The sequence below is a fragment of the Microchirus variegatus genome (assembly GCF_963457635.1).
Source record: "Microchirus variegatus genome assembly, chromosome: 3".
NCBI classification, from domain to species: Eukaryota; Metazoa; Chordata; class Actinopteri; order Pleuronectiformes; family Soleidae; genus Microchirus; species Microchirus variegatus.
Window position 1 is genome coordinate 27523486 of NC_139804.1, and position 16300 is coordinate 27539785.

The following is a 16300-nucleotide window of genomic DNA, read 5'->3' on the forward strand; positions in this document are numbered from 1 at the left end:
CGAGGACACACCAGGGACCTGCCCTTTTCAACCTCCATTTTGTACAGTGCGACAGTGGAGCGGCTGAGGATTAAGTGTGTGGTATAAAGTGAGGACGGCAACAGCAATTCCCTGTCGACTTTTACCTCGCATGACTGGGTATCTCCCTTACAGCCAGAGGACATTTCAGTTATAAATAGATAAATCACAGGAGCTGCATTTATGCCATCTCATCTGTTTGACTCAAAGCTAATTTTTTAGGTAGCGCCAAAAGCTCCCTCTCCTCTAACTCAGTAGATTTACTGTGATCGTTCAGGTCTTGTATTTCTATAAATATATCAGTTTTATTAAGGTTCCTCGGAGGCCATCATTAAAAAAGTGATCATTCTAAGCTTAATTCAGAGTCTTTTCCCTCAAACTGGCCTTTGGACGTGGTAAGAGCCAACCATGTTGAGGAACTCTTTGCGATAAGATCACTTTAAACTAGAATTGTGCCTCATAAAAATACACACAATCATCCACAAGTACCATACTCTGTAGGCAGCACACATGTTTGGTGACTCAGAACGGAGATTCTGGGAAACAATCTGGGTCACATTCCTGGATCACTTGTCTTACCCCAACTGCACCTGGATTAGCAGCACTTCCCAGGAATGCCCACTCAAAACACATTACTGTCACTGACGTGATCTCAGACAACACAGCCAAGACATGGCAGAAAAGACACGGAAAAATAATTCTCATAAAAGGAAGTCTGAGTTCCTAAAATTTTGTGAGCGACTTGAAGCTGCTCCTGGAAGCCTTACGCTAACATTTAAAACACTTGTTGCTAAACCACGGTGTTTCATGTGCTTGTTGTCACAGATTAGATAAATGTCAACAGTTTGTTGAATTTCTGGATGTTTAAAAAAAAAAAAAAAAAAAAAAAAACTTCAAAAAGCACTTTTCCATTTCCATAAAGACCAAGGAGATGCAGTGTAAGAGGCCATTTCACCTACACTTGGGAAGAGAAAATATTGCGTTTGGAGAGATTGATGCATTTACACCTTTTTATAATCTAATTGGTTTGAATCTTTTGCGTCCTTGGGAGGTTGTAAAACAATCTTGAACAATCTGATTTCCATCTGCTTCTATTGTCTCTTGTTTATTTATTTATTTTGCTGAAGATGTATGGATCCACTCAGACAACAGAATGAGACTGTTCAGACCCAATAAGCCTTGAATATAATATAAATCTTACTTGACCTTAATGTGGGTCAAATTTAGCTTATTAGGAACTAACTCCAAAATCTTGTGCAAAGCTGTGATTAGAAAGGTACAGTTGTGATACAAGGTTTGAACATGACGGCATCTTCAGTCCTTTTTCCTTTCTACATATTTCTCTCTCTCTCTCTCTCTCGCACTAACACTGCTTTTCATTTTATCTCGTCCTCGCTGCCTCACAAATGTCTCTGTCTCTCAGTCCAGGTTGTTTTAGTCATTAGCTGACACGCTGATACCATCTCAGACACCTGTTCTCCACTTCCAATGCCGTTTCTCCTCTTTTTCGCGCTCTCTCTCTCTCGCTTCTTCCTTTCCTCTCTCTGCTTCCTCTCCTCCTACCTCTTATCTTTTCGACAGGTCTGGGGATAACAAATTATACCTGCTAAATTAAGCCGCACACACACACAGCTCCAGTGCAGCTGAAGGGAAGCGCTCTTCCTCTTTCTGTGTGATGTAAGGACACAAACACAGTAGCTGTGTGAGAAATGGGGAACTGATCAAACAGGATAAGCCTCAAGTGTTTTTCTGTTTTTAAATGTACAGAAAAGTTGATTGACCAGACAAAAAATATCACAAAGATAGAGTAAAAGAATACAAAATAAAATGAACTCGACTTGTTTTGGCATGGACAGAAAGAGTCCCACAGAAACATGGGAAGGAGGGTGGTAAATTATTTCCATTTTACACCATTATAGTTGTGGTTAATCCTTATACAACTAATTTGGCTCAAAATTTTGGTTTTTTTACTGAAATGACTGCGTCCTTGCGTGCAACACTTTATATATTGCAAAAACCCGCTGCAATACTTAGATTTGGTGTGGGTTTTTAAGGTAAAGAGATTTCTTAACTATAATAAATAAGAACATTTAGACTTTTACTGCAATTGACATAGTACATACAGAATACTGAATTTTCTTTTATGTCATTTATTTATATATTTCTAACAGGGTAACAGTTTTGGGTTGAAATCCAAAGACAAACAGAAAGGAAAGTTAGCGGGTACTGACTGACACATTTACGGTTGGCTATGGTCTTTGCACCTTATCATTAAAAATCACATAATATCACACTGACTCTATGAAAGTGAAAGATTGTCTGCAAAAGCAGAATCTTTTTCTCGCTTTCTCTCTGTCTTGCCCTTTACTCCATCTGTGCTCATACCATTTTTTTTTTTGTAATCAGATAATAAGCGATGCCACCAGTTCAAGCCTGTCTGTGATGATGGGTTTCTTCCACTCTATCACTACTCTGTACTAGGACTGTTGGAATGAATTTCGGGAGTCGAATATAATTTGAATATTAAAGCTCCCATAGAGTGGTCCTATTGCACATATATGTGAGTTATGGAAGTCTACTTACATACATTAACTTGTTTTTATGGTCAAAAACCTCCTAGTTGCTGTAAATGAGCCGATAGAAATCTCTTGTCAGCCCCTCGCTAGTGAAACACTTCCACAACGGACGTTCTTCTTCTTCTGCTGTTCAATGTACGCAACCGGATGTACCGGGCCTAGTGCCCGGAGCAGGAGGAATGTGTATTTCTTTCTTTTTTTTTTTTTAAAACACGTGGCTATCCACGTGTGAAAAACAAAATGCTTTGGTCACGTACGACCCTTACAGAACTATAACATTTTCTGAATCACAACAATCTCATGTTCAGTCTGAAACCATGGCGAACCGTGGCAAACTAGCCAAATTTAAGTGAGAGCAGGCAAGAATTACATATTTTTTGCCTCCCTCCACATCGCGGGGGTGTACAGCGGCCTGTCGGAATGATATTACGGACAAACTGGTACGCTTTATTTGAAACATCTCGGGTTCGGTTTCAAAGACTTCATCCAAGAGCTTGAGCCAAGGTTTACAATTTTTAGTCGTGTGCCCATCACCGACAGAGTTGCCACGGAGGCATTATGTAACAGTCACTCACCGCACATTTCATAGACATAGATATAATTCTAAAAACGACCGAAGCTCAAGGAAAGCCACACTGCCGAAAACATTGCCAGATGCATCTGCGACACACTCGCTAATTATATTAACGCCGTCAGTGTCCCATGCATGGCCCAGTGGACAGAACATACAACAACCACATAATAATAAGGTAAAATTTATCAACAAATGTATTCCAAATTCGTATATAATTTGAATATAACAAAATAATAAGGTAAGGAATTTGAATGGGCTTATAGAGGGAAATTGACAGCCCTAATCTGTACTCATAAAAGAACAGCCACGGAACATTTACGTTTAAATGCCACTTTCTCTCTCTCTCTTCTCATTTCCCCTTGGATTATGGGGCAGTAGAACATCTTCAAATCAGAGTCCCTCTTTTACTTCTCCGTTCTTTCTGACAGAGTGACAAAGCTAATCTCCTTATCTGTTCATTTGGCAGCCTTTAAAATAACCCCTCCCTCCATCTACCCTATCCTTCCATCTCTCCTTTACTGTTGAGTGGACGTGCGAGGAAAGAACAGCGGGCTAATATACTTTGGCATTGTACTGACCATGTTACTAAATCCTCCTCCTCCCCCTTCCTCTAAATTTATTTCCTCATCTTACCATATCTCTCCTTTATTGTCAAGTGAAGGTAATAGGTTGAAAGAAGTATTTCACCTGGAACACTGCAGCAGCATTCAGGCTGAACCTGATGTCACACAAAAAACGTCATTGTCCTGTTCTAAATAACAGCTTGTGATTCAGCGTTATATCTGTGTGTGTGTGTGTGTGTGTGTGTGTCAGTGTGTGTGTGTGTGTGTGTGTGTGTGTGTGTCTGCACATGCGAGTCTCTCACCAGAAGTGAGTAGTAAATTTTGAATCCTGGCTTTGCAACAAAGTAATCATCAGACTTGAAGGTGACTCTGAGCGTGTTGGTTTTGGAGTTGAGACTCGGTGGAGCTTTCTGTCCACACCAGCGACCCCAGATGATGGTGCTCGTCTCTGATTGGTCCTCCACCTCAACAAAGTCATACCTGGAGAGATAAAGAGATGGAGTGGCTGATGAATGCATGGGAGGGTGAATAAGTAGAAGACAAAAGATAAAATGAATAATATATATATGCCCCTCATTAAAGGAAGGAAGAGCAGTTAGGAATAAGCATTGGAGTTACTGTGATGTCATCTTACTACCAAGTTTCCGGTGTCAAATGTTATAGCAAATAATGTCACTTGTGGGCTACCCTAACCCTACAGTCATGACACTGGCATGACAAACAAAACCTGCTTTTATAAACAGGGATTTTACCTAACTGACATGATCTTAAGACAACGTTATAATAACCTTTCAAGCCACCAGGCCACCCTTCTAAATTACTGCAAGTTATGTGAACTTTGTTGAAACGGTCCAGCAATCAGCAGCCCAGTCGATTAGTAACTGCATCCATCAAACACACAGGCCCAATCAATCTGAAAAGGCATGTAAAGCTTCTTTCTCCCCTTTCCTACCCTTTCAGTTCTCTGCTCTCTCTTCCTCACCTGCTGTTTCGCTCTCGTATTTTTCAGAAAGTGCTTACAAAGACAGCAGAGTTGCATATGGTGATTAAAAAGTCTGTTTTCTCCCCTCAACCCTCAAGGACAAACTTCTAACACTTCTTGCCAAGAAGGCAAACATCAACTATCAATCTCTTAAAGTGATTCCACCACCCTGCACCTTTTCATGTTATTTTCTCTTGCATCCTTCTCATCAGAGTTTATTGTTGATTTGTTAATGTGCTGCTGACATCAAATCATTTCACATATTTTACTGCTGCTTCCTTTCAACTTGGGAATTTTACTCAATGAATTTTCCATCTCTTTTTCTCCAAACTGTTACCATCATTCTTGTCTCACTCTTAAATCACTGTAATTCTCATCAGCTGTCTGTTCCTTATAGCTATTTGTTGTTCAATAGTATGTCCTCCTCTTTACACACTTTATCTCTATTCTGTCTTTTTCATGCAGGTATTGTCCTTCAGCTTTTGTTAAATTATTTTTATGTCTCCTGCTCCAGTGCTCTCATCTCCATTTTTTTCATTTGCTTTTTTTTTTTGGGTCTGCATTTCTTCAACTCATGTTTTACCTGCACACTCCATTATCTGCCTCCTCCAGGCCGAAGTGCCCATCAAACTCCAGGTGAATGCAGCTCCCTGGTGGTGACAGCAGTTTCCATGACAACAGCAGGTTGCGCGGGTAATAGTTAGGGTAGCGTGGGCTGTGGATGGCTCCACCCATCTGCGTTACCGTGATGTTTTCCTCTTTGTGGTACACGTCTGTGGTGAGGTGATTGCTGACTGTTAGTGATCACAACTAATCGGTTAGTTAGTCAAGTTATAAACAAGAACAAGCAACGCAGATTTGTTCACAGACGTGCACACAAAATGCAAATCTACATGCAAAACACAAGAGACAAAGTGGTAAAGAGAGTGATGCAAGTGTCTTTGTAAGGCTACAACTGTGTTTTAATTTGTAAATGGCATTTTTCCCAAACAAAATCTTTATAAGTAATCTGCATCCATACTAACATGTACTACATCTGCTACACTGGAAATACACAGTGCAGTGCAAACACATGAAGCAGTAAGCAGCATTATGTTTTCTGCTGCTGTTTGTGTATAGTTAAAAACACATTACCAATGAGAAACTATAATGGTGGAAAAATAAGAAGAAGGATTTCTGTTATGAGAACAACAACAAGGTGGTAGCGTTTTTATTTACAGCTGATAGTCAAGTTGTGGCCGTTAAAAAACCATCAAGAACTCCATCATTATGCTCTAAGATTTCTGTTTCTGCTCATCCAGTATTAAATGCAGTTTTCAAAGGAAAATGTAGCCAAACTTCAAATTTATTTTTGGGGTTCCGCAGGCATATTTGGAGCATATGAAAAGAGTAAAGTGGGTGGGGCCTAAGTCTCAGACACCTCGGCGCCCAAGTTATTTAGTAGTAGTAGCGTTATCAACATAAGCTCTTACACACTGATGGTCTGCTTGTCCACAAAGCCTGAAAACAACACCATGATAATAGCAAATACTCCAAGGTCAAGAGCACCTGGCTTTTGATGGAAATAGGAGATGGCACTTTGATTGGTCTGTTGCATGTTTTGTCCATATTACTCCCATGGTTCATTAAGAGGCTAAGTACAACCATTTTGAACAGCTTTTCCTGCCACTGACCTCCAAAAAGGACATGGCTTATAAAGCTTGTAGGCAAACGCATCCAAGAGCCTACCTCAGCTGGATAGCATGTCAGCTTTAGAGCTACACTGACATTTCTTACTGAGAAATGAAGGTGATGCCAATCTCATATGCGTCAGTTTTAACTTTCAGTCAGAAACAAGTGAGTATGCTGAGCATAAAACTGGAAAAAACAGGGTGAAAACTACCCTAACTGCCTTCAATTGAAGTTTTAGATGTGGTATTTGGGGACCTGTGGTAGATTTCTTTTGACACAAGACATGGGGTGATTTCCCCCTGTTTCTAGTTTCTTCATCAAAGTTTAGTGCCTGCTGCAAATCCTTGAATACAAGGTTAACTATCTATGATGATTCAGTAGACGTGAGTCCAGTTTAACTAATGCTTGGCTGTAAGTCTGTTGAACGCTTTTGATATTTCTGTTCAAATGGATACTGTGGCCAGAAACTGCTTCAAGAAACAATGTCAAAAGGTCAACAAAAACATTTCCTCCTTTGCACGAACATGAACAGCACAGGCAGAAAATGGACTACAATTTAGGTCAAATGAGATTTTGAGTGAACTTTAAAAACCACACCCAGTTTTATGGCAGCCAGACAGAACAATGGTTGCCCTTTAACTGACATCAAAGTGTTGCAGTAATAAACGGTGGACAACTTGTCTACACAGAAAAGTGTGCATGATATGAACAGAACAGTGCATGGATTAGTAGACACACACAGTCTTTTGTAGCTCATCACAAAAATCACATGAGTGGGCATGCACACGCATGCTCTAACATCTACATGTACAGACCTGAAACATGTATCTAGAGAGAAAATATGACAAATAATAATATTGTAACTTTTTGGTACTTTCAAAAGTTGTGTTTAAAGTACAGTAAAGGCTCATAAATACCGATAACTCATCAAAAATATTAACACTTTTAATATTAACACTTTTGCTTTTGCTCCCATAATCCATGGATTAAAGTGAAAGAGACAAGATTTCATATAATGCAAACAAAGGGCTTATTTCTCTCCAAATGAAAACGCATTTATTACAATAATCCATCCACCTGGCAGTTGATACATATCAAGATCCTTTGACTGGTCACAATAACAACACAATTGCGCTAGTCAAGTGAAGAAGCAGCCATGAAAGGTTTCATATGCAAATTCTACTGTTCAGCAGTTTAATGCCCCCCATCTGCCCCTGCACTGCCACTGTATACACAAACTCTGCCTTCGTCTTTTGTCATTTACCCCCATCTGCCCTTAGCCTGGTAAATCATTCTTTATAACTATTGTTGCTATTTCTTATTATTATTTGTTGCGTGTTTCACTTCTGGAAGGGAGTCAAACACCTTGAACCTCAGGTCTATCGGCCAGTTCTGATCATAGAGGCAGATAATAGGCAGAATACCATCAACACAACAACACAAGTTACACACTGCAGCTTTTATTGCTCACAGTAAGACTCTCAGATGACAATCCTTGGCGAATACTTCAAAATGTTTTTTGTGCTTGGTGAGCGGGCCTTATACTCCACCTACAGGTGGGGCGGAAGATCAGTTTGTGCATGTGCTCTCCATGTGCATCCAACACACTTTTTGCTTTGCTGTGCGCAGAAGTATACCAGGGCCTTTACACATACATGTTGGCCACGCTGTAGTTCTAGGATACTCGCTGACGTCCCCAATCCTTACATCTGACCTTAAATGATTTATCCCAAAATAACCCTTTGCAGGTGCTTGGATCAGTCAGAATGTTTTTGTAATGGTGTTCAATCGGATTGGATCCTATCAGATCAACAGCTACAGCTGAACAACCATAGAAAGACTTGCAAGCACACACAAACACACATGTTTACTCAAAGGTCAGGCTATGTGCTGAAGTAGGCTGACAGGGCGATCATTTCTGAGGGGTTTGTGTTTTTTTCTTGCCACAGGGCTGAATGCATAATCAAGGCCCTGTGACCTGCACCCAGCAGAGATGATGATGAAGCTTTGGCCTTTTCCTCCACCACCTTGCAGCAAACTTCCCTTAATTCCTCCTGCTGTCTCATCTCATTTCTGCCTCACTTTATGTGCCCCCTCACTGCTTCAGTCAGTAATTCTGTCTCATCGGTCATTCAGCGGTCTTTGGCACACTCACCCCCTGCTAATTGTGGCTGCAGCAATTAACACGGTACCTCAGTTTGTGTGCGTCTGCATTTATGCGTGTGTGTGTGAGAGAGTGCGTGCTTGTGGTTATGGGTATTTATGCTTGTGTGAATAATGTGTGTGTGCATCTGTGTGGGTGTTTGTGTGTGTAATGGGCCATGTTTTGTTTGTAATGGGCTTCTTCCACTCTGCTGGTCAGAAGCCTGGCTGCATAGGTCCATTCAGTCATAAAAGTGCTTATGTGTCAGGAACTTTCACCCACTAAGGTGCCTGGGGAATGGTAGACACACACACACACACTTGCCCTCTGTGCGTGTGTGTGTGTGTTAGGGATGGTTTGACTTTTGTGGCCAGTACTATATTACAACGTAGAACTCCAACTCTGATCTCTCTGATTCAGTCTTCTGACGCCTTTACCACCCAGCTGTAATGAGCCACTCAAAAAGCATAATGCTCCAAATGCGTGGAAGAGGATTCCAGCCCTCACTCGCATCCTGGTCACACGACAGAAAATAAAGATTTACTTCTCTAGCAGAATTAATCAAATTTCTGAAAACAAAATTGTCAGATGCCAGGACAATAATATCGCCGCTCCTGAATATAAAAAGAAAATTTGGCTTGATTAATTGTTCAAACATTACTAATATAAATCAGTTTCAGTGATTCCTCTCTTCTATTATTAACTTCCGTGATCATAAAAGGAAAAGTGAAACTCTTTTCCTATTTGTACCGTCTTTTCTATTTTCTTTAATAGCACTTTAAATTGCCCTTCAGTTGAAATGTGCTTAAGAAGTAACGATGCCTTGCCTTGTCTTACATTTGTTGCATTAAATGCATTTATCAGTGGGCAGAGATCTTTTCAGACTTCAATAGACAAACTAATTTGAAAGCCAGCTCCTGTATTCAGCTGGGAAAAGGGACACACTGGGCATCCTGCAGTTGTTTGTTCCAGGAAAGTTTTATGGCCATGTAGATTAAATATTTACAAAAAGCTATAGCTTTGGTTGTTGATGACTGAACATAAAGTAGGCTACTCGCTTTTCCCAATGAACGGATGCATTAAACGTCAGGGTGTTCATTCGCATAAAGACGGATGTAAGTTTTAATGGCGATACTTATCCCTTGTGCACAACAACAACGGTCGACTACTGTTCTGTTTTGTATGCGTTATTGCTTATCTGTGTACTGTATGTCCGAGTGCATGTATGAATGTGCATTTACTGTAACATGGATAAGCATTTATGTGCACACAAGCACGTGCCTCTTTTATGGAGAAAGTGGAGAGAGTGGGTGAAAGATGGAAGGCATTAAGACTTCAAAATGAGAAAATATGCAAATACGCTTGAGTACCACCGGCCTCTTTTGGATGCTGCTCCTCAGTCACACCATTGACCTTACTATAAATCATGCAGTGATGCCAGTGACTCTATTGCAAATTCATGCAAATGCGGCAATCATAAGAAGAGATGTTTCTGTTAAAGATTCAGTTCAGAGAATTGACAGTGCTGCAAAGTGGCAGCTACATTTTATCAGATTGCTTTGTTGGTATGTGTGAGGCTATGGCTGTGGAGTGGAGTCAGGACAGAGCAGGAACCCTAAGAATCTTACAAATACTGTTTGTTGTTGACACAGTGGCATAAACAGTGCAGTACAGAAATGCTAAGGCTTCCTTTAACTATTGATATATATTTTGCAAGTTACTGAACAGTGCAACCAAACTATTTCCGTATATAAAAACAGCCCTGAATGATAAAAAAACAAAAAAAAAAACAGCATTTATGCCAAAGAAAATTTCTGAACATAAACTGATTTTTGAATCAGTTTGTGTAAGTTTGCCAAGTACACTGAACATTGACATACTTAAGACTTGAAGTACACAACTGTTTTGCTAAACTCAACCAGTGTAGACTTTTGCCAGGTAAAAGAAAACCGCTTCAGTTACTTCTTTCGTTTGCTCACTAGTCTTCTCATACAGACTGCCTTTATCAAATATCTGGTTTGTTTTGGTCAAAATGTACCTGTTGTTCACTCTCAGCATATTGTTTAAGATTGCACTGTGGTTGAGATTTGTTGTGTTGCTATCCTACATGTGAACCTTGCCTGTGCTAACCTTGTTCGGAGAAAAGCCAAATCGATTCCATATAACGGATGTGGAGTACTTGTTAACTCCTCCATTTTGTTTTAGTTTTCAGCCATGGATTCCCACTGCACTCTGAATCAAATAGGAAATGAGAAATCACTCATGAAGCAGACAGGCAAATAGTCTGATTAGGCTGAAGAAGAAAAAATAACGGATGCGTCTGAGCAATGGAGATCGTCAACACGCTCTAGTCCTTCACCCCTCAATTGTGTCACAATACTTGGATGTCATTTTGATTTCTATTGTAATTCTACAATATGGTGCAATTTGATAGTATTAATAGTTGAGATTTTCCCTTTAACCAAAGTATAATGATACATTTCTTGATATATAACCAATAACCAATAAGTCACATTTCCAAATCAATGCGCATCATGTCCCTAAGTCAGTCAGACATTTATCGAACTTGAAAAGGATTGTGGCACCTTACATGTACAACAGAATATTTTTTAAAGTAACCTCTACATTTAGCTTCCCCTGTTAATGATGAAATAAATACAACAAGGCCAAGTATGAAAATAAAGTGTTTATTTTAGTGTTCACTATAAGTAAATCAAATAAAAATGAATAGACACAGCACTTAATGGGAGTCTTTTAATTAACACGCTTCGAATTAAACTGTAAAAAGATTGTGGCTCACACTGATAAACAGAGCTTCCAATACTTTTGAGGTGAATTATCAACTGCCACGAATTTCTGTTCACCAAGCTAGTACCATGTCATGATTTCTGGGGGGGGAAATCATGACATGGTACTAGCTTGGTGAAAAAAACTTTTAAATGTTAAAAACGATCACAATATTGTGATTCAACTTCCACCCACCTTTATTTAACGGTATATCTACATGACTTAATGACAAAATGAAAGAATACGCACTTGTTTATCGGATCTATAGGAGCTAGAATTACAGATGATGCATGCTTTTCCTGTAAGTTGCCTCCAAATATGACATCAGATTAAGTTTCAATGTGTCTCTGTGACTCGCCCTTACTCTATCACCTTTATTTAAGGTGGATGGTGTAGCATCTAGTTTGTATCTTTAACTTTATATTTTAAATATAATGATCTCTCTCTGATTGTTACATCATTTGTGGATAACCTGTGTTTTATTAGATTGAAATGAGTTTGTTTAGAATAAAAATCCATAAGGAACAATGATCATGTGACTTTATAAAGGAAATTCTTGCTGTAATTAGGAACATTCTTTCAATCGTGGGCAGAAGTAGGACGATGTGTAAAAATTCTCACAAACAGTTTCAGCCAAGATCGTCTCTAAATGCAGTCCAACTAGACTGTCATCTTCACCAGTCTTTCTTTAAAATGTACTTTTTTTTTTACTTAAAGGGACACTATGTAGTATTTATGGGTTTATATGACCCAAAATCCACTTTTTTATACATATTATGTGCTCCTGCATTGTCTAGTCGCTGTATAATATTCTTTGTTTCATTTTCGTAGTGCTTCAAAAAGTCATAAAATAACAAAGAATATTATACAGCGACTAGACAATGCAGGAGCACACAATATGTATACAAAAGTGGATTTTGGGTCATATAAACCCATAAATACTACACAGTGTCCCTTTAACTGTTTGTACTCCAGTTACATAAGATTTCTCTCTTTCAAACTTAGCAAAAAACTCTTGTGTTTCCTGGGAAATGGGTTGATGTCATCAGTGCTGATAATATCACTGACAGTCTGACTCACACTCAGATTTAAATACTCCTATACACAGTTGTTCACGCAGCGTCTGACACTGGTAATCAAGCTTTCAGCCTCCTGATCTGACGCTTAAACAACCAAGACAATGTTGCTTCGTGACTCATTTTATGTGTGATGTGTGTGCGAGACGGTCTGCGGATGTGCCTGGCTCCAAGAAAAAAAAAAAAAAAAGTTTTTCATTTTATATGTATTTGCATAGATGTGTGTGGGTAAATCATATCACTAATTAAACTCAGCTCTCCCACCTCCAGCACCAGGGTGTGATGTTCTTCCTGGTTTTGAGATCTATTTCTGATCCAAGTGCCAATCACACTTGAATCACCCAGCAACCAGCATGCATCAGCCTGTAAAATTCTCTCTGCTGAGAAAGTACTGAAGTCGAAGAAATTGCTTAATTCAACACTTCAACTGTTTTTAACTTTCAGGCAATAGTTTCAACATCATATGAGTCGCTGGCGCTTCCGCTCTTCACCCTGAACCTCTGTCCTTTTCAGGAGAAACACTCTTTTCACTCGTTTCTCTAGCAACAGCATGTCCAGCAAAAAATATATTTGATTTTAAAACACTTTATTGGGAACACATATTCACCATTAACTAGGTACTTACTAACATGCATATAAGTAGCATACTAGCCCATTATTAGTAAATATTAAGCACATATTAACATTTTATGTAGGAAAAATCTTAATTCATGTCATAATCGAGGTAAAATAAGCTATAAATATGTAAGGATTACTAATAAAGGGCTAGTATACTAGTTATATATGTTAGTAAGTCACTACTCTCACTCTACTCTGTAAACCAAGCCCTGTTTTGTTTCCCTTGACTGAACGTTTGCATATGATATATTTTACCCCAGAGACATACTGGACATTAGCTACAACAAATTAATGTCATTCCCCCTGTCTGACATCTCCTGTCTCCAGTGATCTGACTTTCAACTTTTCAAAATTAATTATCATAAACAGCTAACAGGACACATGTAATACATTCAATTTCAGTAGTGAGAAAGAACTCCTCAGAGAACTGCTGTTCTCACTTGCGTTCCTACTTTCTGTAAAGCAAAATAGGTGTTTAATACTGTGATGGACTGGGACCTGATGTTCTTTGAGATTTTAAAAATAGATGGTAATCTTATCATGCGTCACTGTCTCCTAAAGGCTCCCGCCATTGGCACGGAATAAAATTATGTTTGGGATGTGGGATCATATACAGACAATTATTTTGGATGGCCACAAAATACATTTTACACTGTTCCAACAGATATGTTAATTAGTTAGCAGGTTGCGTCACTTTCACACAGGGCAATCTAAGTAGACTTTTAATTGTTGATTTTATGAAATGATAAGCATAGCTGTAGCTCTACCAGTATTCTTTACAAATATTTGACTCAACAAAAGCTCCAGTGCATAACTTATGTCAGTACCGCTATACACCACTGTACCGATTAACACAAGAGAGACTCATGTGGAAGTAGATAGGCTTAATTGGCACTGAGTGAACACATTTGGCAATAGTTTGAATGACTCTTAAATATAAATTATTTTTCTTTTATATTTTAAAGGGGACATATTATGCAAAATCAACTTTTTAATCATTTAAATCCTTATATTTGGGACTCTGGAGGCCCTATCAGTCGCCAAAGTGTGAAAGATGACTCACTCATGTTTTTGTGGTCCTCCTCAGTCTAAGTACAGGTGATAAAACACGCGATGTTGACGTCACAATGCGCTAAATTCCTGGAATTAGGGTTAGTGCAGAGTGCTGGCGAGGGCAACAGTATCCGAAAAACCGGAAGTCCGTAGAAAGTTCTATTCTTGGCTCCACAGTGCAGCACAGAGTTCTACACAAACTTCCAGCCTCAGAGGATTTATCTGTCCAGTGGATACATGTTATATATGACGGCAATGTGCCTGCTAGAGACTGCAAATGATCACTTTTCCAAATGCTAACTGCTGTTAGCTCCCAGTAGCCTCTGTGGCTGATCATTTCCTATCCCTTAAGTTTGGTTTTACTTTTTTTTAAGGTGGACCTAAAGAGATACTACTAAACCGAGCGTTCGGAACAGGGCTGTTTTGTCAGGGTGATTGAACTGCTGTGGTGCTTCATCCTTATGGTATTTTGACCAAAGCCAAAGTCAGAGACATGTTCATTAAGACACCAGGGAACTAGTTAAACTTGGTGAAATAAGGTATAATAATATTATGTCTCCTTTAAAGTTATGCACTGCACCTTTTAAAAAAGAGTGATGGTATAAAAAAATATCATTGTCATTATTATTATTATTATTTTAATCAACTGTCTGTCATTCCCACTTATCTGCTGAACTGTTTTATCATTGTGTGTTAAGTGAGAGTGGAAAACTGAGCATTAGCTACTAAACATTATGTGAGTACGTATGTGCTTGTGTGTTGCCAATGAGTAACAGTGGTTGTATATGAGAGTGTATAAGCAACTTTGGGTCTGCGTTATTGTGGAGCTGTGTTAGCTTGTTGATGCGGGAAACACCCTCAGAGCATTTGCACTCATGAGAAATAAACAAAGCCTTCTCCATCTGGCTAAATGTTGGCTCAAGGTCACTGTGTGTGTGTGTGTGTGCTGCTTATCAAAGTGCCGTTGTTTTGTCACTCTCTCATGACAAATCATCTTTAAATACGATTCCTATTTTGTCCGTCATGCTCGCACAACCATGGATGCATAAACCCTGGACACATTCGTACACCCTGGGGATGAACACTGCATGCCGGGGGATGTCGGCTTTGATAAGCAATGCTCTCATCCTGCATCTCTCCTCTTCAATTTTTATCTTGACATCATGATATAATGCAGTGTATTTTTGTTTTAGTTTATGGTAAGCAATTCATAATGTGGCTTCTCACATTTGAAAGTCTTGGATGTTTTGCTGCTAAAACTTCCATTGCTACGGTTTCTGTGTCAAAGTGTGGGGAATTGCTATGCCGGAGCAACACGTTGGCATAGAGATGATGGCTTAATATAGAGGGTACTGAAAGACAGGAGGGACCTTATAGTGATTCTCCAGTCTAACAAACAAAATGTTGATGAAGAGGGAAATGCATGTCTAAATAAAGGCTGTGTGGGAGTGTCCAGTGCATTAGGTGGGTCACATAGGCATTCAACTGAGAGTTACATACGTGCTGAGGCAGCTGGGCAGTGCATATTCATGAATTATAGAGGGCTGTAAGGCCCATATCTTCATATATAATTAGAGAAAAGAACATGCCACACACATTATGTCCCTTCAGTTGGACACAACATAGCTGCTGCATTAGCTTAATGGCCACAGAGATGTGGTCATGCTGTCATGGGATAACAGCAGTATGACTTAACGTCTGAATAATTTTTCAAATGTGTTTAAAGAGCATGAAGCATAAGAATCCAGTAAGTGTCTTTTTCAACTACAGTCAAGTCATTTTTAGCTATGAAAACACAATATTTTATATTTTAGTTTATACTTTTAAATTATTAAGTTCCTGTGACTCTCATGTGGAGGATAAAGCGGCAAAAGATGGATGGATGGGTGTAAATTATTAAGTCAGATTATATTCTAATTGGGACATTTTGGCTCCAACTACCCGTACTGACTGGTGCCATATTTGTTATTTGTGTAGACAGGCGTGACTTTTTTCGTTTTTTCAAAATTAAATCACATTAATTGTCAACACAAGGACAAGTAATGCATGGATGTATTATAAGAGCTGGGGATATGGGGGTTTATCCTCATTACAAGTTAAATTCCCTCTACAGCCCAAAAAGCATTTTCCTCATCAATCATAATTACAAAAGATAAATAAATAAATAAAAGAGACAGTGTTGACAGGGTACCTCCAACTGCAAAGGTGGTTTGGTGCTCTTCTTGTTACACATTTTAAA

At 39.1% G+C, this 16300-nt stretch overlaps 1 protein-coding gene across 1 annotated transcript in view; it reads right to left on the reverse strand.

Moving 5' to 3' along the window:
* The window catches only part of pdgfd (platelet derived growth factor d), a 48334-nt gene that overhangs the window by 14644 nt on the left and 17390 nt on the right, over positions 1-16300 (reverse strand). The window contains exons 2-3 of the mRNA XM_083887355.1: positions 5297-5486; positions 4034-4211 (exon numbers count right to left, since the gene is read on the reverse strand). Of these exons, the coding sequence (XP_083743481.1) occupies positions 4034-4211; positions 5297-5486 (368 nt within the window). The remainder of the gene's footprint in view (positions 1-4033; positions 4212-5296; positions 5487-16300) is intronic.